Here is a 23,523-nt window from a genome sequence, read left to right on the forward strand (position 1 = left end):
TCCTCCCACAGTGCAGTTGGGCGAGCTAGCCGCGCTAAAATTGAGCCTAGTGCCAGGGGAAGGGTCATAACAAGTCTCCTGAGACAGAAGTCCCATTATTTCCACGTCCGATAACAGCGTACAGGGTTCTTTGGGTCTATACTAGGACACTCCTGGTCAAATGCAAGAGAAAGGCCTCCCAACTGGCCCACTCCCTTAATCAGGGAGCTCATGTTCTAACGCGCCAGCCTCAAATGCCTTCTTAACCTCCTTACAATCGCCACTCATTCTTTGGAGAAAGACTCACAATAGAACGATCGAAAATTGCGGCTCAGAACCAGGTCCTCTCGGCGCCTCTTCTCTGTGCCGAACCATTATCTGCCTCTTCCTTGCTCTTGAACGGTAACCCTCCACACCCCCCTCATCCATGAACCCGTTTCTGAAACGTCAAAAGCGTTCACCACTTTATCCGGCAGCTCCCTCTCTGCCTGAAGAATCCTCCGCAATATTCCCTTTAAACTTTTCTCCTTTCACCCTCACCCCTCTGTTTGTCTTTTCTCCCCTCGCCTCGGTTGAAAAATCCTGCTTGCGTTCACTCTATCTATACCCATCTCAACTTATGCACATCTATCAAATCTCTCCGAGCCTCAGTGGAAAAAGCCTGCTTGCGTTCACTCTATCTATACCCATCTCGCCTTATGCACATCTATCAAATCTCCCCGAGCCTCAGTGGAAAAATCCTGCTTGCGTTCACTCTATCTATACCCATCTCAACTTATGCACATCTATCAAATCTCCCCGAGCCTCAGTGGAAAAAGCCTGCTTGCGTTCACTCTATCTATACCCATCTCAACTTATGCACATCTATCAAATCTCTCCGAGCCTCAGTGGAAAAAGCCTGCTTGCGTTCACTCTGTCTATACCCATCTCGCCTTATGCACATCTATCAAATCTCCCCGAGCCTCAGTGGAAAAATCCTGCTTGCGTTCACTCTATCTATACCCATCTCGCCTTATGCACATCTATCAAATCTCCCCGAGCCTCAGTGGAAAAATCCTGCTTGCGTTCACTCTATCTATACCCATCTCGCCTTATGCACATCTATCAAATCTCCCCGAGCCTCAGTGGAAAAATCCTGCTTGCGTTCACTCTATCTATACCCATCTCAACTTATGCACATCTATCAAATCTCTCCGAGCCTCAGTGGAAAAAGCCTGCTTGCGTTCACTCTATCTATACCCATCTCACCTTATGCACATCTATCAAATCTCTCCGAGCCTCAGTGGAAAAATCCTGCTTGCGTTCACTCTATCTATACCCATCTCAACTTACGCACATCTATCAAATCTCTCCGAGCCTCAGTGGAAAAATCCTGCTTGCGTTCACTCTATCTATACCCATCTCACCTTATGCACATCTATCAAATCTCCCCGAGCCTCAGTGGAAAAATCCTGCTTGCGTTCACTCTATCTATACCCATCTCAACTTATGCACATCTATCAAATCTCTCCGAGCCTCAGTGGAAAAAGCCTGCTTGCGTTCACTCTATCTATACCCATCTCAACTTATGTACATCTATCAAATCTCCCCGAGCCTCAGTGGAAAAATCCTGCTTGCGTTCACTCTATCTATACCCATCTCGCCTTATGCACATCTATCAAATCTCCCCGAGCCTCAGTGGAAAAATCCTGCTTGCGTTCACTCTATCTATACCCATCTCGCCTTATGCACATCTATCAAATCTCCCCGAGCCTCAGTGGAAAAATCCTGCTTGCGTTCACTCTATCTATACCCATCTCAACTTATGCACATCTATCAAATCTCCCCGAGCCTCAGTGGAAAAAGCCTGCTTGCGTTCACTCTATCTATACCCATCTCGCCTTATGCACATCTATCAAATCTCCCCGAGCCTCAGTGGAAAAATCCTGCTTGCGTTCACTCTATCTATACCCATCTCGCCTTATGCACATCTATCAAATCTCCACCTCATTCTCCTACACTCTAAGTCGGAACCGATTCAATCTCTCTCTCCGTAACTCAGCTCCTCAAGCCCCGGCCACACCTTCTCCGCACTCGTTCGACCTTATTTGCATCCTTCCTGTAACGAGGTGACCAAAACCGGACGCACTACTCGAAATCTGGCCTCACCAACGCCTTACACAACCTGAACACTCCGACCGTTAAACCCTTCCAAAGTATTTTGTTTGTGTTTTGAGTATCGCCGATCCTATTTGTCAAGGAGGGGCGGGGGGCGATGGCCTCGTGATACGGTCGCTGGAATATGAATCCAGAAACTCAGCTGACGTTCTGGGGACCCGGGTTCGAATCCCACCATGGTGGATGGTGAAAATTTGCGATGAAGAAACGCATTGTCGGAAAAACCCATCTGGTTCCCTTTCGGGAAAGGGAATCTGCCGTCCTTACCCTGGTCTGGCCTACGGCAACGCGGTTGGCCCTGGGGGACGGGCAATAAATACAGGCCAACCCACGTCCCACGGACGAACGGGAGAAAAGAGGTTGGGATTTCACGCAATCGATTCTGGTCGATCGTATTTTGGGTCGCGCGTCTAACGAGATATTCCTTGTCTGGGCGCTTCAGGGTCACGTGCGGTGCACCGGGGCTGAGAGCGTCGTACCAGACACAGGAACTGCCGGGGAAACAGACCCAAGCACTCCGAGGGGGAGAGGCGGAGAGTGTGGCAGATAGAGGAGAGAAGAGGCGCTGGAAGTGGATGCTCCGGGAGGACATGAACTCGCTGGACAGCCTGAACCCGCTCCCACAAGCTCCGACAGGTTTGGAAACGTTCTTCCGGGCCAAGACTCCCTCGGAAAGCCCTACTCCTCCACCTGCTTTCCCTCCCTCTCCACTTTCCTTGACGTTTGCCCTCATCAGCTGCCCTCCCGCTCCCCAGGCAAGTGGGGTGGCGCGGGTGTTAGCGCTGCTGCCTCTCAGGGACCCGGGTTCAAGCCCCAGTCCTGAGTCGCTGTCCGTGTGGAGATCGCACATTCTCCCCATGTCTGCGTGGGTTTCCTCCGGGGGCTCCGGTCTCCTCCCACAGTCCGAAAGAGTCACAGAAACGCCGCGGCACAGAAAGAGGCCATCTGCACTGACCACACTCCCACTTCCGCCTACCCCCATATCCCTACACATTTACCCGCTAATCCCCCTAACCTACACATCTTTGGACACTAAGGGGCAATTTATCATGGCCAATCCACCTAACCTGCACATCTTTGGACACTAAGGGGCAATTTAGCATGGCCAATCCACCTAACCTGCACATCTTTGGACACTAAGGGGCAATTTAGCATGGCCAATCCACCCAACCTACACATCTTTGGACACTAAGGGGCAATTTAGCATGGCCAATCCATCTAACCTGCACATCTTTGGACACTAAGGGACAATTTAGCGTGGCCAATCCACCTAACCTGCACATCTTTGGACACTAAGGGGCAATTTAGCATGGCCAATCCACCCTAACCTACACATCTTTGGACACTAAGGGACAATTTAGCATGGCCAATCCACCTAACCTGCACATCTTTGGACACTAAGGGGCAATTTAGCATGGCCAATCCACCTAACCTGCACATCTTTGGACACTAAGGGGCAATTTAGCATGGCCAATCCACCTAACCTGCACATCTTTGGACACTAAGGGACAATTTAGCATGGCCAATCCACCTAACCTGCACATCTTTGGACACTAAGGGGCAATTTAGCATGGCCAATCCACCTAACCTACACATCTTTGGACACTATGGGGCAATTTAGCATGGCTAATCCACCTAACCTACACATCTTTGGACACTAAGGGGCAATTTAGCATGGCCAATCCGCCTAACCTACACATCTTTGGACTGTGGGAGGGAACCGGAGCACCTGGAGGAAACCCATGCAGACACGGGGAGAATGTGCAAACTCCACGCGGACAGTGACCTGAGCCGGGAATTGAACCCAGGTCCTTGGAGCTGAGAAGCAGCAGTGCTAACCCACTGTGCCACTGTGCCACCAAAATGTGCAGGTTAGGCAGATTGGCCATGCTAAATTGTCCTTTAGTGTCCAAAGATGTGCATGTTAGGTGGATTGGCCATGCTAAATTGTCCCTTAGTGTCCAAAGATGTGCAGGTTAGGTGGATTGGCCATGCTAAATTGTCCCTTAGTGTCCAAAGATGTGTAGGTTAGGTGGATTGGCCATGCTAAATTGCCCCTTAGTGTCCAAAGATGTGCAGGTTAGGTGGATTGGCCATGCTAAATTGCCCCTTAGTGTCCAAAGATGTGCAGGTTAGGGTGGATTGGCCATGCTAAATTGTCCGTTAGTGTCCAAAGATGTGTAGGTTAGGTGGATTGGCCATGCTAAATTGCCCCTTAGTATCCAAAGATGTGCAGGTTAGGTGGATTGGCCATGCTAAATTGCCCCTTAGTGTCCAAAGATGTGCAGGTTAGGTGGATTGGCCATGCTAAATTGCCCCTTAGTGTCCAAAGATGTGTAGGTTAGGGGGATTGGCCATGCCAATTGTCTGAACTAAAACCCCCTACCCTTCTGGGGACCATATCCCTCTACCCCCATCCTATTCATGCATTTGTCTGGGTGTCCCTTAAAACTCACTATCGTATCCTCTTCTACTACCTCCCTCCAGCACCGAGTTCCAGGCACCCAGTACCCTCTGTGTGAAAAAATCTGCCTCGGACATCTCCTTTCAACCTTGCCCATTCGCATGTTAACCCTGTGCCCCCCCGCGTAATTGACCCTGGGGGATATTATGAAGATTATCTTCATAATCTTGTAGATTTCTATCAGGTCTCCCCCCTCAACCTCCAGTGAGAGCAACCCAAGTTTCTCCGACCTCTCCTCATATCCCCCCCCCCCAATACCAGGCAAATATCCCGGGAAATCTTTTCTGTAACCCTCTCCAAAGCCCTCCACGTCCTTCTGGTAGTGTGTGTGACCCAGAATTGAACGCTATACTCCGAGTGCGGCCTCACTAAGGTTCAATAAAGCTGCAACAAAGCTTGGCAATTTGCCCTGATGAAGGCAAGCTTTGCCATCTTCCTTCTTAGCTCTCGTAAAAGGAGTAAAGTATTAACAGGATTTGCAGGGTGCAAGATAAAAGCTTCGAGGATTACATGAGTCACAGTCGTATCGTCAGAGAGGTTTATAGCATGGATACAGGCCCATCTTGTCTTGTTTTAAACCACGAAGCTAATCCCAATTGTCCGCGTTTGACTCCCATCCCTCTCTCCCCACGTAACTGTCTCAACGCTTTTTAAAAGACAAAATTATACCCGCCTCTATTACTGCTCGTTCCAGACGCTCTGTGTGAAAAAATTGCCCCCTCTGGACACTTTCATATCTCTCCGCTCTCACCTTAAACCCTCTAGTTTTAGACTCCCCTACCTTTGGGGAAAAGATGTTGACTATCTAGCTGATCTGTGCCCCTCATTATTTTATAGACCTCTAGAAGATCACCCTACACTCCAGAGAAAAAAGTCCCAGTCTATCCAGCCTCTCCTTATAACTCAAACCATCAAGTCCTGGGTAGCATCCGAGTAAATCTTTTCTCAATATTGACTATCTAGCTGATCTGTGCCCCTCATTATTTTATAGACCTCTAGAAGATCATCCTACACTCCAGAGAAAAAAGTCCCAGTCTATCCAGCCTCTCCTTATAACTCAAACCATCAAGTCCTGGGTAGCATCCGAGTAAATCTTTTCTCGATATTGACTATCTAGCTGATCTGTGCCCCTCATTATTTTATAGACCTCTAGAAGATCATCCTACACTCCAGAGAAAAAAGTCCCAGTCTATCCAGCCTCTCCTTATAACTCAAACCATCAAGTCCTGGGTAGCATCCGAGTAAATCTTTTCTCGATATTGACTATCTAGCTGATCTGTGCCCCTGATTATTTTATAGACCTCTAGAAGATCATCCTACACTCCAGAGAAAAACGTCCCAGTCTATCCAGCCTCTCCTTATAACTCAAACCATCAAGTCCTGGGTAGCATCCGAGTAAATCTTTTCTCGATATTGACTATCTAGCTGATCTGTGCCCCTGATTATTTTATAGACCTCTAGAAGATCATCCTACGCTCCAGAGAAAAACGTCCCAGTCTATCCCAGCCTCTCCTTATAACTCAAACCATCAAGTCCTGGGTAGCATCCTAGTAAATCTTTTCTCAATATTGACTATCTAGCTGATCTGTGCCCCTCACTATTTTATAGACCTCTATACGATCACCCCTCTACATTCCAGAGAAAAAAGTCCCAGTCTATCCAGCCTCTCCTTATAACTCAAACCATCAAGTCCCAGTAGCATCCTATAAATCTCTTCTGCACTCTCTCTCGTTTAATAATATCCTTTCTATAATCGGGGGAGCGGAACTGTAGACCGTATTCCAAGTGTGGCCTTACTAATGTCTTGTACAACGTCAACAAGACGTCCCAACTCTTGTATTCAAGCTGCTACCTGAATGGTTATAAATTGGGGAGAGGGGAGCGCGCAGAGGGATCTGGGTGTCCTTGTGCGCCAGTCGCTGAACATGGTGCAGCAGGCGGTAGAGAAGGTGAGTGGACTTCACTGGGAGAGGTTTCGAGTCCAGGTTGTGTTGCTGTAGTTATACGGGGGGAGGTCACAGTCTGAGGGTTCAGGGCGAGACCATTTAGGACAGGGGGAGTCCAGAACAGGGGGTGGGGTCATAGTCTGAGGGTTCAGGGGTAGACCATTTAGGACAGGGGGAGTCCAGAACTTGGGGGGGGGGGGGTCACAGTCTGAGGGTTCAGGGCGAGACCATTTAGGACAGGGGGAGTCCAGAACCAGGGGGGGGTCACAGTCTGAGGGTTCAGGGTTAGACCATTTAGGACGGGGGGAGTCCAGAACTGGGGGGGGTCACAGTCTGAGGGTTCAGGGCGAGACCATTTAGGACGGGGGGGAGTCCAGAACCAGGTCTGAGGATTCGGGGTAGACCATTTAGGATGGTTGGGGGGGGACTCCAGAACCAGGTCTGAGGATTCGGGGTAGACCATTTAGTACAGGGGGGGGGCAGAACCAGGTCTGAGGATTCGGGGTAGACCATTTAGTATGGGAGGGGGGGAGTCCAGAACCAGGTCTGAGGATTCGGGGTAGACCATTTAAGATGGTTGGGGGGGGAGTCCAGAACCAGGTCTGACGATTCGGGGTAGACCATTTAGTACGGGGGGGGGGGGAAGTCCAGAACCAGGTCTGAGGATTCGGGTTAGACCATTTAGTACGGAGTGGGGGGGGAGTCCAGAACCAGGTCTGAGGATTCGGGGTAGACCATTTAGTACGGCGGGGGGGGGGTGGAGTCCAGAACCAGGTCTGAGGATTCGGGTTGGACCATTTAGTATGGGGGGGGAGTCCAGAACCTGGTCTGAGGATTCGGGGTAGACCATTTAGTACGGGGGGGGGGGGGGGGGGGGGAGCCCAGAACCAGGTCTGAGGATTCGGGGTAGACCATTTAGGATGGTTGGGGGGGGAGTCCAGAACCAGGTCTGAGGATTCGGGATAGACCATTTAGGACGGGGGGGGAGTCCAGAACCAGGTCTGAGGATTCGGGTTAGACCATTTAGGACGGGGGGGGGAGTCCAGAACCAGGTCTGAGGATTCGGGATAGACCATTTCAGATGGTGGGGGGGGAGTCCAGAACCCAGTCTGAGGATTCGGGTTAGACCATTTCAGACGGCGGGGTGGGGGGGGGAGACATGTCATCAGTTGATGCCGACGCATCGAACGGATCCGAGAGGGGCCAACGGGAGGGAAGGGAGAGGGCGGGACCGCGGTAGGACAAGGGGACGTGACGAGGGGGATCGGAGGGGGGCTGACGTCCCTACCCTACCAAACCAAGCCCGCCGAAATCCTTCCTCGCCACTCCCTCCGCGCCCCCAAGGAGCCACGCGCCTGCCCCAGGGTGGGGGGGGGTCTATAACTGACCCCCCCCCCCCCCCCAAACGCCCAGCGTCGGGACATCCTCACCACCCCCCCTCCTCCGCTCAACTCCGCAACCTCTGCCTCGCCGGTTGACCTCTCCTCCCTCTCCTCCCTCCACCCCAGCCCTCGGAGGCGACGAGGAGAAGGTCCGATCATTCCGGAGCTGCGTCCTGTCGAAACTCTTCCTCACTCACCTCCTCTGGATCTCCGTCTTGCAGCTCCGGCACTACCTCTTCATCGGGACGCTGAACCCCATGTTGACCCTCTTGGCCAAGGGGGACACCTCAGAAGGTAATGGGGAGGGGGGGGAGGGTTGGCGCGGAGGGCACGGAGGGCGCGGAGGGCACGGAGGCTGAGCGGGCGGGTCAGGACCTGGCAGATGGAGTACGACATTGGCAAACGTGAGGTTATCCACTTTGGCCGCAATAATAGTGGGAGGGATTCCCATTCAAAGGGAGAAACGTGCTACGGTGCAGAGGGATCTGGGCGTCCTTGTGCATGAGTCGCAAAAACCCAGTCTGCAGCGGGCGATCGAGGAGGCAAACGGTCTTTAAGAACATAAGAACATAAGAACATAAGAAATAGGAGCAGGAGTAGGCCATCTAGCCCTTCGAGCCTGCCCCGCCATTCAATAAGATCATGGCTGATCTGTCGTGGCTCAGTTCCACATTCCGGCCCTCTCCCCATAACCCTTAATCCCCTCTCTTATCAAGAACCCATCAACCCGCTTCTTAAAAATATTTAGCGAGGTAGCCTCCACCACTTCAACGGGCAGAGAATTCCAGAGATTCACCACCCTTTGAGTGAAGAAGTTCCTCCTCAACTCCGTTCTAACCCCTTTATCTTGAGGCTGTGCCCCCTAGTCCTACTGTCCTTTCTGAGCGGGAAGAGTCTCTCCACCTCTATCCTATCCATCCCATTCATCATCTTATACGTCTCAATGAGATCTCCCCTCATTCTTCTAAACTCCAACGAGTACAAGCCTAGTTTATTCAGCCTCTCCTCATAGCTCAACCCCCTCAACTCCGGTATCAGCCTAGTAAACCTCCTCTGCACTCCCTCCAAGGCCAAAATATCCTTGCGTAAGTACGGCGCCCAAAACTGCACACAGTACTCCAGCTGCGGCCTCACCAATGCCCTATACAGCCGCAGCAAGACCTCCCTACTTTTATATTCAATCCCCCTCGCTATAAACTACTTGCTGGAGTACTGTGTGCAGTTTTGGGCGCCGTACTTACACAAGGATATTTTGGCCTTGGAGGGAGTGCAGAGGAGGTTCACTAGGCTGATACCGGAGTTGAGGGGGTTGGATTATGAGGAGAGATTGAATAGACTGGGTCTGTACTCGTTGGAGTTTAGAAGGGGGGATCTTATGGAGATGTATAAGATAATGAAGGGGATGGATAGGGTAGAGGTAGAGAGATTCTTCCCGCTTAGAAAGGATAGCAGGACTAGAGGGCACAACCTCAAGATAAGAGAGATTCTTCCCGCTTAGAAAGGATAGCAGGACTAGAGGGCACAACCTCAAGATAAGGGGGGGCAGTTTCGATCGGAGTTGAGGATGAACTTCTTCACTCAAATCTCTGGAATTCTCTGCCCGTTGAAGTGATGGAGGCTACCTCGCCGAATATATTCGAGTCCCGGGTAGATAGACAAGGGGAGAGAGAGCGGGAACGGATCCACTATCAGATCAGCCGTGATCTTATTGAATGGCGGGGCAGGCTCGAGGGGCGAGATGGCCCGACTCCTGCTCCTATTTCTCAGGTTCTCGTTTCATACGACTCTCAGCAACTTTTACAGAGGCCTCGTAGAAATGAGCCTTTCCCGGATGGCACAGTGGGTTAGCACGGCTGCTTTGCAGCGCCAGGGGCCCGGGTTCGAGCCCCCAGCCTGTGGGGGGGGAGGGGGGGCTGCACATTCTCCCCGTGTCTGCGTGGGTTTACCTCCCACTGCTCGGGTTCCCTCCCGCAACCCAGAGTTGGGTGGATGGGCCGCGCTGAGTTGCCACTCAAGGTCAGTAGGGTAAATATACAGGGATTACAGGAATAGAGGTTGGGTAGGGCTGTTGTCTGTGCAAAATCGGTGGGCAAACTGGCCTCTTTTTGCACTGTGGATTCCATCTACCACGTCTCGGTGTGGGGCTCCTGCTCTGCCCAAGACCGCAAGGAACTACAGAGGGTGGTGAACGTAGCCCCAATCCACGAAGGCTGGGGCTGTCCCAGAATGGGACCAAGTGCCGTAGGGATGCGGAAACGGGAGTATTTCCTGCTCTTTGTTTGGGTGCACTGAGCAGAGTAGATCCCCGACACTCTGAGTGTTAGATAGTGCCTCGGAGTGACTGGCTCTGACCAAGGGAGCTGTGGTCAGGGGAGGCTGGCGTTGAGTGTACGGGGATCTGTCTGTACGGGGATCGGTGTCCGAGCGCTCGAACCCCATTGCCAGCCTCCCAGGCGCAGGTCTCTGATCGCTCTGAGCCCACAATTCAAAAACGTTGGCAGCGTAAGATTATTTTCTGTTTCATTCTAGTTTTCTGTCTGACTTTGCCGCTCTCTCTCTCTCTCTCTATCTCTATCTTTTTCTCTGTCTCTCTCCCTCTCTCATTTTGTCTCACTCTCTCTCTTTCTCTCTGACTCTTTATCTCCCTCTGTCTCTCCTCTCTATCTCTCTTTCTCTGTCTCTCTCTCTCATTTTGTCTGTCTCTCTCTCTCTATCCCTGTCTGTTTCTCTATCATTCTCTCTCTGTCTTTCTCTCTGACTCTTTATCTCCCTCTGTCTCTCTGTCACATTTTCTCTCTCTCTCTCTCCCCTTCTCTGTCTCCCTCTGTTTCATTCTCTCTCTGTCTCTTTCTCTCTCTCTTTCCCTCATTCTCTCTATCTCTCTTTCTCTTTCTCTCCCGCTCCCTCTTTCTCCCTCCCTCTGTCTGTCTCATTCTGTCTCTCCATCACTCTCTTTCTCTGTCTCTCTATCCCTCTCTCTCTCTGTCTCTCCACTCTCTCTTTCTCTGCCCCTCTCTCTCTCTCTCCATCCCTCTCTGTCCTTCTATTGCTCTCCTTTCCTTTCTCTGTCTCTTTCTATCCATCTCTCTTTCTCTGTGCCTCTCCCTCTCTCCCACTCTCTGTGTCTGACTCTGTCTCTCTCACTCTCTCACTCACTCTCTCTCTTTCTCTCTGTCTCTCACTCTCTGTCTCTCTCTCTCTGGTTCTCTCTCACACTCCACCCCGTCCTCACTCTCTCACTCATTCTCACTCTGTCTCTCTCTCTATCTTGTTCTGGTTCTCTCTCACATTCCACCCCATCCTCACTCTCTCTCTCACTCTCTGTCTCTCGCTCTGGTTTTCTCTCACTCTCTCTCTCTCTATCTCTCTGTCTCTCACTCTGGTTCTCTCTCACACTCCACCCCATTCCCACTCTCTCACTCACTCTCTCTCTGTCTCTCACTCTCTCACTCACTCTCCCTCTGTCTCTCACTCTGTCACTCTCTCTCTCTTGCTCTGGTTCTCTCTCACACTCCACCCCATCCTCACTCACTCTCTCTCTGTCTCTCACTCTCTCACTCTCTCTCTCCCTCTGGTTCTCTCTCACATTCCACCCCGTTCTCACTCTCTCACTCACTCTCTCACTCACTCTCTCTCTGTCTCTCTCTCTCTGGTTCCCTCTCACACTCCACCCCATTCCCACTCTCTCACTCATTCTCACTCTGTCTCTCTCTATCTCGTTCTGGTTCTCTCTCACATTCCACCCCATCCTCACTCTCTCTCTCACTCTCTCTCTGTCTCTCACTCTGGTTTTCTCTCACTCACTCTCTCTCTGTCTCTCTCTGGTTCTCTCTCACACTCCACCCCATCCTCACTCTCTCACTCACTCTCTCTCTGTCTCTCACTCTGTCTCTCACTCTCTCTCTCTCTCTGGTTCTCTCTCACACTCCACCCCATCCTCACTCTCTCTCTCACTCTCTCTCTGTCTCTCGCTCTGGTTTTCTCTCACTCACTCTCTCTCTGTCTCTCTCTGTCTCTCTCTGTCTCTCTCTCTCTCTGGTTCTCTCTCACACTCCACCCCATCCTCACTCTCTCACTCACTCTCCCTCTGTCTTTCTCTCTGTCTCTCTCTCTCTCCCTCTCTCTGTCTCTCTCTCTCTCTCTCTCGCTCTGGTTCTCTCTCACCCCATCCTCACTCTCTCACTCACTCTCTCTCTGTGTCTCTCTCTCTCTCTGGTTCTCTCTCACCCCATTCTCACTCTCTCACTCACTCTCTCTCTGTGTCTCTCTCTCTCTGTCTCTCTCTCTGGTTCTCTCTCACCCCATCCTCACTCTCTCTCTCTCTCTCTCTCTCTCTCTCGCTCTGGCTTTCTCTCACTCTCTCTCTCTCTGTGTCTCTCTCTCTGTCTCTCGCTCTGGTTCTCTCTCACCCCGTCCTCACTCTCTCCCTCTCTTTCCTTGCAGTCAGCAGGTTTACGAATGCGTACGCACTCACACAGATCTGTGGGGTTTTCTGTGCCCCCTGGAACGGAATCATCATGGACTGGTTACAACGCAGAGACAATATCCCAGACTCCGCACCAGGTAATCCCGATCAAATTCCCAGCATCGGATAATCCCGATCAAATTCCCAGCATCGGATAATCCCGATCAAGTTCCCAGCATCGGATAATCCCGATCAAATTCCCAGTATCGGATAATCCCGATCAAGTTCCCAGCATCGGATAATCCCGATCAAATTCCCAGCTCCCTCCCAGTCTCTGGTAATCCAGATCAAATTCCCAGTCTCCGGTAATCCCGATCAAATTCCCAGCTCCCTCCCAGTCTCCGGTAATCCGGATCAAATTCCCAGTCTCCGGTAATCCCGATCAAATTCCCAGCTCCCTCCCAGTCTCCGGTAATCCGGATCAAATTCCCAGCTCCCTCCCAGTCTCCGGTAATCCCGATCAAATTCCCAGCTCCTTCCCAGTCCCCAGTAATCCGGATCAAATTCCCAACTCCCTCCCACTCTTGGGTAATCCGGATCAAACTCCCAGCTCCCTCCCAGTCTCCGGTAATCCGGATCAAACTCCCAGCTCCCTCCCAGTCTCCGGTAATCCGGATCAAATTCCCAGCTCCCTCCCAGTCTCCGGTAATCCGGATGAAATTCCCAGTCTCCGGTAATCCGGATCAAATTCCCAGCTCCCTCCCAGTCTCCGGTAATCCGGATCAAATTCCCAGTCTCCGGTAATCCGGATCAAATTCCCAGCTCCCTCCCAGTCTCCGGTAATCCGGATCAAATTCCCAGCTCCCTCCCAGCCTTCGGTAATCTGGATCAAATTCCCAGTCTCCGGTAATCCGGATCAAACTCCCAGCTTCCTCCCAGTCTCCGGTAATCCGGATCAAACTCCCAGCTTCCTCCCAGTCTCCGGTAATCCCGATCAAATTCCCAGCTCCCTCCCAGTCTCCGGTAATCCGGATCAAATTCCCAGCTCCCTCCCAGTCTCCGGTAATCCCGATCAAATTCCCAGCTCCCTCCCAGTCTCCGGTAATCCGGATCAAATTCCCAGCTCCCTCCCAGTCTCCGGTAATCCGGATCAAACTCCCAGCTCCCTCCCAGTCTCCGGTAATCCGGATCAAATTCCCAGCTCCCTCCCAGTCTCCGGTAATCCCGATCAAATTCCCAGCTCCCTCCCAGTCTCCGGTAATCCCGATCAAATTCCCAGCTCCCTCCCAGTCTCCGGTAATCCGTTCAAATTCCCAGCTCCCTCCCAGTCTCCGGTAATCCGGATCAAATTCCCAGCTCCCTCCCAGTCTCCGGTAATCCCGATCAAATTCCCAGCTCCTTCCCAGTCCCCAGTAATCCGGATCAAATTCCCAGCTCCCTCCCAGTCTCCGGTAATCCGGATCAAATTCCCAGCTCCCTCCCAGTCTCTGGTAATCCGGATCAAATTCCCAGCTCCCTCCCAGTCTCCGGTAATCCCGATCAAATTCCCAGCTCCCTCCCAGTCTCTGGTAATCCCGATCAAATTCCCAGTCTCCGGTAATCCGGATCAAATTCCCAGCTCCCTCCCAGTCTCCGGTAATCCGGATAAAATTCCCAGCTCCCTCCCAGTCTCCGGTAATCCGGATAAAATTCCCAGCTCCCTCCCAGTCTCCGGTAATCCGGATAAAATTCCCAGCTCCCTCCCAGTCTCCGGTAATCCGGATCAAATTCCCAGCTCCCTCCCAGTCTCTGGTAATCCGGATCAAATTCCCAGTCTCCGGTAATCCCGATCAAACTCCCAGCTCCCTCCCAGTCTCCGTTAATCCCGATCAAATTCCCAGCTCCCTCCCAGTCTCCGGTAATCCCGATCAAATTCCCAGCTCCCTCCCAGTCTCCGGTAATCCGGATCAAATTCCCAGCTCCCTCCCAGTCTCCGGTAATCCGGATCAAATTCCCAGTCTCCGGTAATCCGGATCAAATTCCCAGTCTCCGGTAATCCCGATCAAATTCCCAGTCTCCGGTAATCCCGATCAAATTCCCAGCTCCCTCCCAGTCTCCGGTAATCCCGATCAAATTCCCAGGTCCCTCCCAGTCTCCGGTAATCCCGATCAAATTCCCAGCTCCCTCCCAGTCTCCATTAATCCCGATCAAATTCCCAGCTCCCTCCCAGTCTCCGGTAATCCCGATCAAATTCCCAGTCTCCGGTAATCCGGATCAAATTCCCAGCTCCCTCCCAGTCTCCGGTAATCCGGATCAAATTCCCAGTCTCCGGTAATCCGGATCAAATTCCCAGTCTCCGGTAATCCCGATCAAATTCCCAGCTCCCTCCCAGTCTCCGGTAATCCCGATCAAATTCCCAGCTCCCTCCCAGTCTCCGGTAATCCCGATCAAATTCCCAGCTCCCTCCCAGCCTTCGGTAATCCGGATCAAATTCCCAGTCTCCGGTAATCCGGATCAAATTCCCAGTCTCCGGTAATCCGGATCAAACTCCCAGCTCCCTCCCAGTCTCCGGTAATCCAGATGTGCTGTCTGTTTTCGAGGAATGTTCCCACAGCTGGATGAGGTTGGGGTGGGATTCGGGTGGCGTTAATTTTAATTCCCTCTCTCTCTCCCGTTCCTGGTCAGATTCCGCTGCGTTAAAGCGGCTGTCGGGGATGAGAGCGGCCGTCCTTTCCCTCGTCATCACCATCACGCAGTGCGTCCTCTTCTCCATCTCCGCCTCGGTGCCGATCCTGGAGGTTCAGTACCTCTCCTTCATCCTTCAGGTCATCAACCATTCCTTCCTGTACGGAGGGGACGCTGCCTTTATCAGCATCGTGTGAGTACCAGCCGCACCGTCTGCTCGGGGCTGTCTCTGTCTGTCTGCTCGGGGCTGTCTCTGTCTGTCTGCTCGGAGCTGTCTCTGTCTGTCTGCTCGGAGCTGTCTCTGTCTGAGCATCCAAACTTCAACAAGGAACAGTTTATCAGCAGGAAAACTTATGTATAAGATATCGGCCTGACAAAACATATACACAGAACACAAATACACAGAACATATACACAGAACACAAGTACACAGAACATATACACAGAACACAAATACACAAAACATATACACAGAACATATGCACAGAGCACAAGTACACAGAACATACACACAGAACGTATACACAGAACACAAGTACACAGAACATATACACAGAACACAAGTACACAGAACATATACACAGAACGTATACACAGAACACAAGTACACAGAACATATACTCAGAACACAAGCACACAGAACATACACACAGAACACAAGTACACAAAACATATACACAAAACATATACACAGAACAGAACACAAGTACACAGAACATATACACAGAACACAAGTACACAAAACATATACACAGAACATATACACAGAACATATACACAGAACACAAGTACACAGAACATATACACAGAACACAAGTACACAAAACACATACACAGAACATATACACAGAACTGAAATACACAGAACATATACACGAAACACAAGTACACAGAACATATACACAGAACACAAGTACACAGAACATATACACAGAACACAAGTACACAAAACACATACACAGAACATATACACAGAACTGAAATACACAGAACATATACACAGAACTGAAATACACAGAACACAAGTACACAGAACATATACACAGAACACAAGTACACAGAACATATACACAGAACACAAGTACACAAAACACATACACAGAACATATACACAGAACTGAAATACACAGAACATATACACAGAACTGAAATACACAGAACACAAGTACACAGAACATATACACAGAACACAAGTACACAAAACATATACACAGAACATATACACAGAACACAAGTACACAGAACACATACACAGAACATATACACAGAACTGAAATACACAGAACATATACACGAAACACAAGTACACAGAACATATACACAGAACACAAGTACACAGAACATATACACAGAACACAAGTACACAAAACACATACACAGAACATATACACAGAACTGAAATACACAGAACATATACACAGAACACACAAGTAAACAGAACACATACACAGAACATATACACAGAACATAATTACACAGAGCATATACGCAGAACACAAGTACACAGATCTGTACAGAGGACATGCAAACTGAACATATAATAAAAGCATGTAGACAGAACATGTACACAGAGCACACACACTGAACTTGTACATAGAACACCTGCACTGAGATTTGCACTGAAGATGTACACAGAAACACCAATTCCAAAGGTGTCCATTAGGGGGCAGCCTATGACTATCTCAGCGGGCGTAACCCTCCTGATCACGTTTGGCAGGGCATTGCCCGGCAACAAGACATGTCTCTAATCTCAAGGCAGTGCCCTGTGATCCACCATTCAGCAAGCCTAGTCCTGGGGCTCGCTTATGAAAGAATCATTACAGTACAGAAGGAGGCCATTTGGCCCATTGGGTGTGCACTGACAACAGCCCCACCCTATCCGCATAACCCCACATATTCAGCCTGCTAATCCCCCTGACACTCAGGGGAACTTAGTGTCCAAAGATGTGTGGGTTAGGGTGGATTGGCCATGCTAAATTGTCCCTTAGTGTCCAAAGATGTGCAGGTTAGGTGGATTGGCCATGCTAAATCGCCCCTTAGTGTCCAAAGATGTGCAGGTTAGGGGGATTGGCCATGCTAAATTGCCCCTTAGTGTCCAAAGATGTGCAGGTTAGGGGGATTGGCCATGCTAAATTGCCCCTTAGTGTCCAAAGATGTGTGGGTTAGGGTGGATTGGCCATGCTAAATTGCTCCTTAGTATCCAAAGATGTGCAGGTTAGGGGGATTGGCCATGCTAAATTGCCCCTTAGTGTCCAAAGATGTGCAGGTTAGGGGGATTGGCCATGCTAAATTGCCCCTTAGTGTCCAAAGATGTGTGGGTTAGGGGGATTGGCCATGCTAAATTGCCCCTTAGTGTCCAAAGATGTGTAGGTTGGGTGGATTGGCCATGCTAAATTGTCCCTTAGTGTCCAAAGATGTGTAGGTTAGGTGGATTGGCCATGCTAAATTGTCCCTTAGTGTCCAAAGATGTGTAGGTTAGGTGGATTGGCCATGCTGAATTGTCCCTTAGTGTCCAAAGATGTGTAGGTTAGGTGGATTGGCCATGCTAAATTGTCCCTTAGTGTCCAAAGATGTGCAGGTTAGGTGGATTGGCCATGCTAAATTGCCCCTTACTGTCCAAAGATGTGCAGGTTAGGTGGATTGGCCATGCTAAATTGCCCCTTAGTGTCCAAAGATGTGCGTTGGGTGAGGGAAAGGATACAAACAACAGTATGGAGCTGATGGGTGGAACGGCCTTTCTCTGAGCTGCTGACCCCATGGGAATCTGTGGACACCCTCTTCCTACCCTCTCTTGTCTCCTGCAGATACCCATCCTGCCATTTTGGGAAGATCTACGGTGTGGGACAGACCCTCTCAGCGTTCATCTCTCTGCTCCAGTACCCCTGTTTTGCCCTGGTCCAGGGACCCTTACAGAATAACCCCCTCTACGTGAGTACCCGGCCTTCAGAGCGCCCCCCAGTGCGTACCGGGGGGGGCTCCCGGGATAGGCGACTGGGGTGCCCTCGGGGAAGGGGCTCTTGCCAAGAGCTGGTGGCATGAATGGCCCTCCTTTTTTATTGCAGGGATCCCATAGAAACATTCGGACAAGAGAGAGAGGGTGAGAGAGAGAGGGAGGGTGGGAGAGGGAGAGAGGGAGCGAGAGTGAGGGAGAGAGAGGGAGGGTGGGTGAGGGAGAGAGGGAGCGAGAGTGAGGGAGAGAGAGGGTGGGCGAGGGAGAGAGGGAAGGCGAGGGAGAGAGGGAAGGCGAGGGAGAGAGGGAGGGTGAGGGAGAGAAGGAGAGAGGGAGGGTGAAGGAGGGCGAGAGAGAGAGAGAGAGGGAGGGTGAGGGAGAGAGGGAAGGCGAGGGAGAGAGGGAAGGCGAGGGAGAGAGGGAGGGTGAGGGAGAGAGGGAAGGCGAGGGAGAGAGGGAGGGTGAGGGAGAGAAGGAGAGAGGGAGGGTGAAGGAGGGCGAGAGAGAGAGAGAGAGGGAGGGTGAGGGAGAGAGGGAAGGCGAGGGAGAGAGGGAAGGCAAGGGAGAGAGGCAGGGTGAGGGAGAGAAGGAGAGAGGGAGGGTGAAGGAGGGCGAGAGAGAGAGAGAGGGAGGGCGAGGGAGGGAGGGAAGGAGGGTGAGGGAGAGAGGGAGTTAAAGTGAGGGAGAGAGAGGGTGGGAGGGCATGGGAGAGAGGGAAGGCGAGGGAGAGAGGGAGGGCGGGTGAGGGAGGGAGGGCGAGGGAGAGAGAGAGGGAGCGTGAGGGAGAGAGGGAGGGCGGGTGAGGGAGGGAGGGCGAGGGAGAGAGAGAGGGTGGGCAAGGGAGAGAGGGAAGGCGAGGGAGAGAGAGAGGGCGGGTGAGGATTGGTTGGGGAGGGAGAGAGGGAGAGCGAGGGAGGGAGGGTGAGGGAGAGAGGGAGGGCAGGGGAGTGAGAGAGGGAGGGAAAGTGAGGGAGAGAGGGCAGGAGAGCGAGGGAGAGAGGGAAGGCGGATGAGGGACGGAGGGAGAGAAGGAGCGCAAGGGAGGGAGGGAAGGAGGGCGAGGGAGGGAGGGAGCAAAAGTGAGGGAGAGAGGGTGGGAGGGCGAAGGAGAGAGGGAAGGCGAGGGAGAGAGGGAGGGCAGGTGAGGGTTGGCCGGGGAGGTAGAGAGGGAGAGTGGGTGAGGGATGGAGGGCGAGGGAGAGAGGGAGGGCAAGACAGAGTGAGGGAGAGGGTGAGGCAGAGAGAGGGCGAAAGTGAACAGGGTGCAAGAGAGTGAGAGAGTGAGTGAGAGTGAACAACAGAGGGTAAGAGAGAGAATGTGAGAGAGAGAGAGGTCGGGACAAGAGAGAGGGAGAGAGGGGGCTAGAGAGAGAGCGCGGGTGAGAGTGAGCGCAAGAGAAAGAGAGGGTGAGAGAGAGAGGGAGAGAGGGGGCTAGAGAGAGAGCGTGGGTGAGAGTGAGTGCAAGAGAAAGAGAGGGTGAGAGAGAGAGAGGGAGAGAGGGGGCTAGAGAGAGCGCGGATGAGAGTGAGCGCAAGAGAAAGAGAGGGTGAGAGAGAGAGAGGGAGAGAGGGGGCTAGAGAGACAGCGCGGGTGAGAGTGAGCGCGAGAGAAAGAGAGGGTGAGAGAGAGAGAGGGAGAGAGGGGGCTAGAGAGAGCGCGGATGAGAGTGAGCGCAAGAGAAAGAGAGGGTGAGAGAGAGAGAGGGAGAGAGGGGGCTAGAGAGAGAGCGCGGGTGAGAGTGAGCGCAAGAGAAAGAGAGGGTGAGAGAGAGAGAGGGAGAGAGGGGGCTAGAGAGAGAGCGTGGGTGAGAGTGAGCGCAAGAGAAAGAGAGAGGGAGAGAGAGAGAGAGGGAGAGAGGGGGCTAGAGAGAGAGCGCGGGTGAGAGTGAGCGCAAGAGAAAGAGAGGGTGAGAGAGAGAGGGAGAGAGGGGGCTAGAGAGAGCGCGGGTGAGAGTGAGCGCAAGAGAAAGAGAGGGTGAGAGAGAGAGAGGGAGAGAGGGGGCTAGAGAGAGAGCGCGGGTGAGAGTGAGCGCAAGAGAAAGAGAGGGTGAGAGAGAGAGGGAGAGAGGGGGCTAGAGAGACAGCGCGGGTGAGAGTGAGCGCAAGAGAAAGAGAGAGGGAGAGAGAGAGAGGGAGAGAGGGGGCTAGAGAGAGAGCGGGTGAGAGTGAGCGCAAGAGAAAGAGAGGGAGAGAGAGAGAGAGGGAGAGAGGGGGCTAGAGAGAGAGCGCGGGTGAGAGTGAGCGCAAGAGAAAGAGAGGGTGAGAGAGAGAGGGAGAGAGGGGGCTAGAGAGAGAGCGCGGGTGAGAGTGAGCGCAAGAGAAAGAGAGGGTGAGAGAGCGAGAGGGAGAGAGCAAGAGTGGGAGAGAGAGAGGAACGGAGAGATGGCACGAGAGAGGGAGAGGGCGAGAGAGAGGGAGAGGGCAAGAGAGAAAGGAAGAGAGACGAGAGAAGAGGGGAGAGATGGAGTGAGAGAATGGCGAGAGAGGGAGGGAGAGAGAGAGACGGGGAGATCGAGAATTTGTTGTGGGGACAATGTATTGAGATCCGGTGATGGAGGCCAGGTAGATACTCGCAGAGAAAGAAATCTGAGTCAGAGGGCTATCCAGCTCAGAAAGCGGCCATTCAGCCCATCGTATACTGGCCGTCAAGCCCCTCCCTCGCCATCCTATCCCGTTTTCCATTGTGTGCTCTGGGATTCCAAGTGCTCATCTAAACACTTTTTAATTGTTGTGAGAGTCCCTGTCTCTCGCAGGCAGCGAGTCCCAGATTCCCAACACCTCCCAATCCCCTCGAAATCTCCCTCCCTTCAATCCCTGCCCTCCGGCTCCTCTGTTGAGGGGGGCGCTCTTTCCGAGAGCCAGTTCCAACTCGATGGGGTGAATGTAGGGATCCCACGGAAACATTTGGACGGGAGAGAGAGAGAGAGAGAGAGGGTGGATGGGAAGGCGAGCAGGAGGGAGCGAGGGTGGGGAGGGCGAGAGAGAGAGAGGGAGAGTGAAGGAGGGTGTGGGGGAGAGGAAGGGAGAGCGAGGGAGGGAGGATGAGAGGGAGAGCAAGGGAGGGCGAGGGAGGGAGGGAGAGGGAGAGAGGAAGGGAGGGCGACGGACAGAGGGAGGGAGATCGAGGGAGGGAGGGCGAGAGGGGGGGCAAGGGAGGGCGAGGGAAAGAGGGAGAGGGAGAGGGAGAGAGGAAGGGAGAGCGAGGGAGGGAGGGCGAGGGAGAGAGGAAGGGAGAGCGAGGGAGGGAGGGCGAGGGAGAGAGGAAGGGAGGGCGAGGGAGGGAGGAAGGGTGGCAAACAGAGGGAGGGAGGGATGACGAGAGGGAGAGAAAGGGAGGGTGAGGGAGGGAGGGCGAGGGAGAGAGGAAGGGAGGGCGACGGACAGAGGGAGGGAGAGCGAGGGAGGGAGGGCGAGAGAGGGGGCAAGGGAGGGCGAGGGAGGGAGGGAGAGGGAGAGAGGAAGGGAGGGCGACGGACAGAGGGAGGGAGATCGAGGGAGGGAGGGCAAGGGAGAGAGGGAGAGGGAGAGAGGAAGGGAGGGTGAGGGAAGGAGGATGAGAGGGAGGGCAAGGGAGAGCGAGGGAGGGAGGGAGAGGGAGAGAGGAAGGGAGGGCGACGGACAGAGGGAGGGAGATCGAGGGAGGGAGGGCAAGGGAGAGAGGAAGGGAGGGTGAGGGAGGGAGGGAGAGGGAGAGAGGAAGGGAGATCGAGGGAGGGAGGATGAGAGGGAGGGCAAGGGAGAGCGAGGGAGGGAGGGAGAGGGAGAGAGGAAGGGAGGGCGACGGACAGAGGGAGGGAGATTGAGGGAGGGAGGGCAAGGGAGAGAGGGAGAGGGAGAGAGGAAGGGAGGGTGAGGGAGGGAGGGAGAGGGAGAGAGGAAGGGAGGGTGAGGGAGGGAGGATGAGAGGGAGGGCAAGGGAGAGCGAGGGAGGGAGGGCAAGGGAGAGAGGGAGAGAGGAAGGGAGGGTGAGGGAGGGAGGATGAGAGGGAGGGCAAGGGAGAGCGACGGAGAGGGAGGGAGGGCAAGAGGGGGCGAGGAAGGGAGGGAGGGCGGATGGGATCCGCCCCTCATCACGTCCCACACTGGGTGCACGAACAGCCAATGGGAGGGGGGGGCCGTCTGGGATATCACCAACCAGGCAGAGGAGGAGGCGGAGGCCATTCAGCCCATCGTAGTCACGATGCCAAACCACGCGCAACTGAGCCCGGGGACGGTGGGACGGGCGTACGAGGCAAGATCGGGATTGTTTTCGCTGGATTTGCGATGAATGAAGGGAAGAATCTCCCTACCTCGACCCTACCCTATCCATCCCCTTCATTATCTTATACTTAATGGGGGGGATGGATAGGGTAGAGGGGGAGAGATTCTACCCGCTTAGAAAGGATAGCAGGACTAGAGGGCACAGCCTCGAGATAAGGGGGGTTTCGATCGGAGTTGAGGAGGAACTTCTTCACTCAAATCTCTGGAAATCTCTACCCGTTGAAGTGATGGAGGCTACCTCGCCGAATATATTCGAGTCCCGGGTAGATAGACAAGGGGAGAGAGAGCGGGAACGGATCCACTATCAGATCAGCCGTGATCTCATCGAATGGCGGGCTAGGCCCGGAGGCCTAGATGGCCCTACTCCCGCTCCTCTTCTCCACAGTGAAGAAGGTTCGAAGGAGCTCCTCCTACCATCGATGTAACGACCCCTCAACTCCCGCCTTACTGTCTCGTTTCTCATACCCCTCGCTAGCGCCCTCACAGTTGGGGGTGAGGGGGAGCTGGGAGGCCTTTGGCGTTTCCCTCCCTCCCCCCTCCCCAAACCTCCTCGGTTCGACAACTCACTCGGTGCCTTGCCTCCCAACCCCCCAATCCCCACTCTACAGGTGAATGTTGGTTTCATCGTGCTGGTGGCTACCACCTACGTACACCCCATCAATCTCTACCTACACTGGCAACGGGAGGTCCGGGAGAGGAACAGAGAGCAGAGCGCCCCCGTCAAAAGTCCTGGGGCGTTCTTGCCTAGCCCATTGGTGAGAGACAACGAGATGTGAAGACCATCCTCAGTCCAGAGTTGGGGGTGGTGGTCGACTGGTTGACATTTCTGTGTGTGCGTGTGTACAATGATAAGAGCGTCGGTGTTACGACACAGGTTTACGTTGCGTCAAAATCCACTACAATCATTTGGGAAGGTGCTAACTCTTGGTAACAAACATTCAGAGCCGTGTTTGTGTACAGACGCAAACGGATTTGCAAGGGAATAATTCGCCATTTCAATAAGTAAGAACTAAAGTAATATATTAATTACCAGCTCTGGTTTGCTCGTTGGAATAATGTGAAGGGATATTCAGCTCAAGTGTTGTTCAAATGACATAAGGAAAGGTTCACTAGCAAAATAGAAATAACAGAACATAGAACATAGAACATTACAGCGCGGAACAGGCCCTTCGGCCCACAATGTTGCGCCGACCAGTCTTATTTTAAAAAAAAACATTGACCCACTAATCTAAACCAATCCCTTTTCGTCCATAAACCTATCCACCAATCTCTTAAACGCCCCCAAACTAGGCGCATTTACAACTGCAGCAGTTTAC

At 52.8% G+C, this 23,523-nt stretch overlaps 1 protein-coding gene across 1 annotated transcript in view; it reads left to right on the forward strand.

The window, feature by feature from the left end:
* The window catches only part of LOC145361240 (equilibrative nucleobase transporter 1-like), a 48,596-nt gene that overhangs the window by 19,219 nt on the left and 5,854 nt on the right, over positions 1 to 23,523 (forward strand). Inside the window, exons 7-12 of the mRNA XM_080216874.1 lie at positions 2,579 to 2,772; positions 8,055 to 8,222; positions 12,372 to 12,491; positions 14,998 to 15,190; positions 17,802 to 17,925; positions 22,816 to 22,962. Of these exons, the coding sequence (XP_080073000.1) occupies positions 2,579 to 2,772; positions 8,055 to 8,222; positions 12,372 to 12,491; positions 14,998 to 15,190; positions 17,802 to 17,925; positions 22,816 to 22,962 (946 nt within the window). The remainder of the gene's footprint in view (positions 1 to 2,578; positions 2,773 to 8,054; positions 8,223 to 12,371; positions 12,492 to 14,997; positions 15,191 to 17,801; positions 17,926 to 22,815; positions 22,963 to 23,523) is intronic.

Source organism: Carcharhinus amblyrhynchos, chromosome 34 (genome assembly GCF_965287045.1).
Source record: "Carcharhinus amblyrhynchos chromosome 34, sCarAmb.v2.hapA, whole genome shotgun sequence".
NCBI classification, from domain to species: domain Eukaryota; kingdom Metazoa; phylum Chordata; class Chondrichthyes; order Carcharhiniformes; family Carcharhinidae; genus Carcharhinus; species Carcharhinus amblyrhynchos.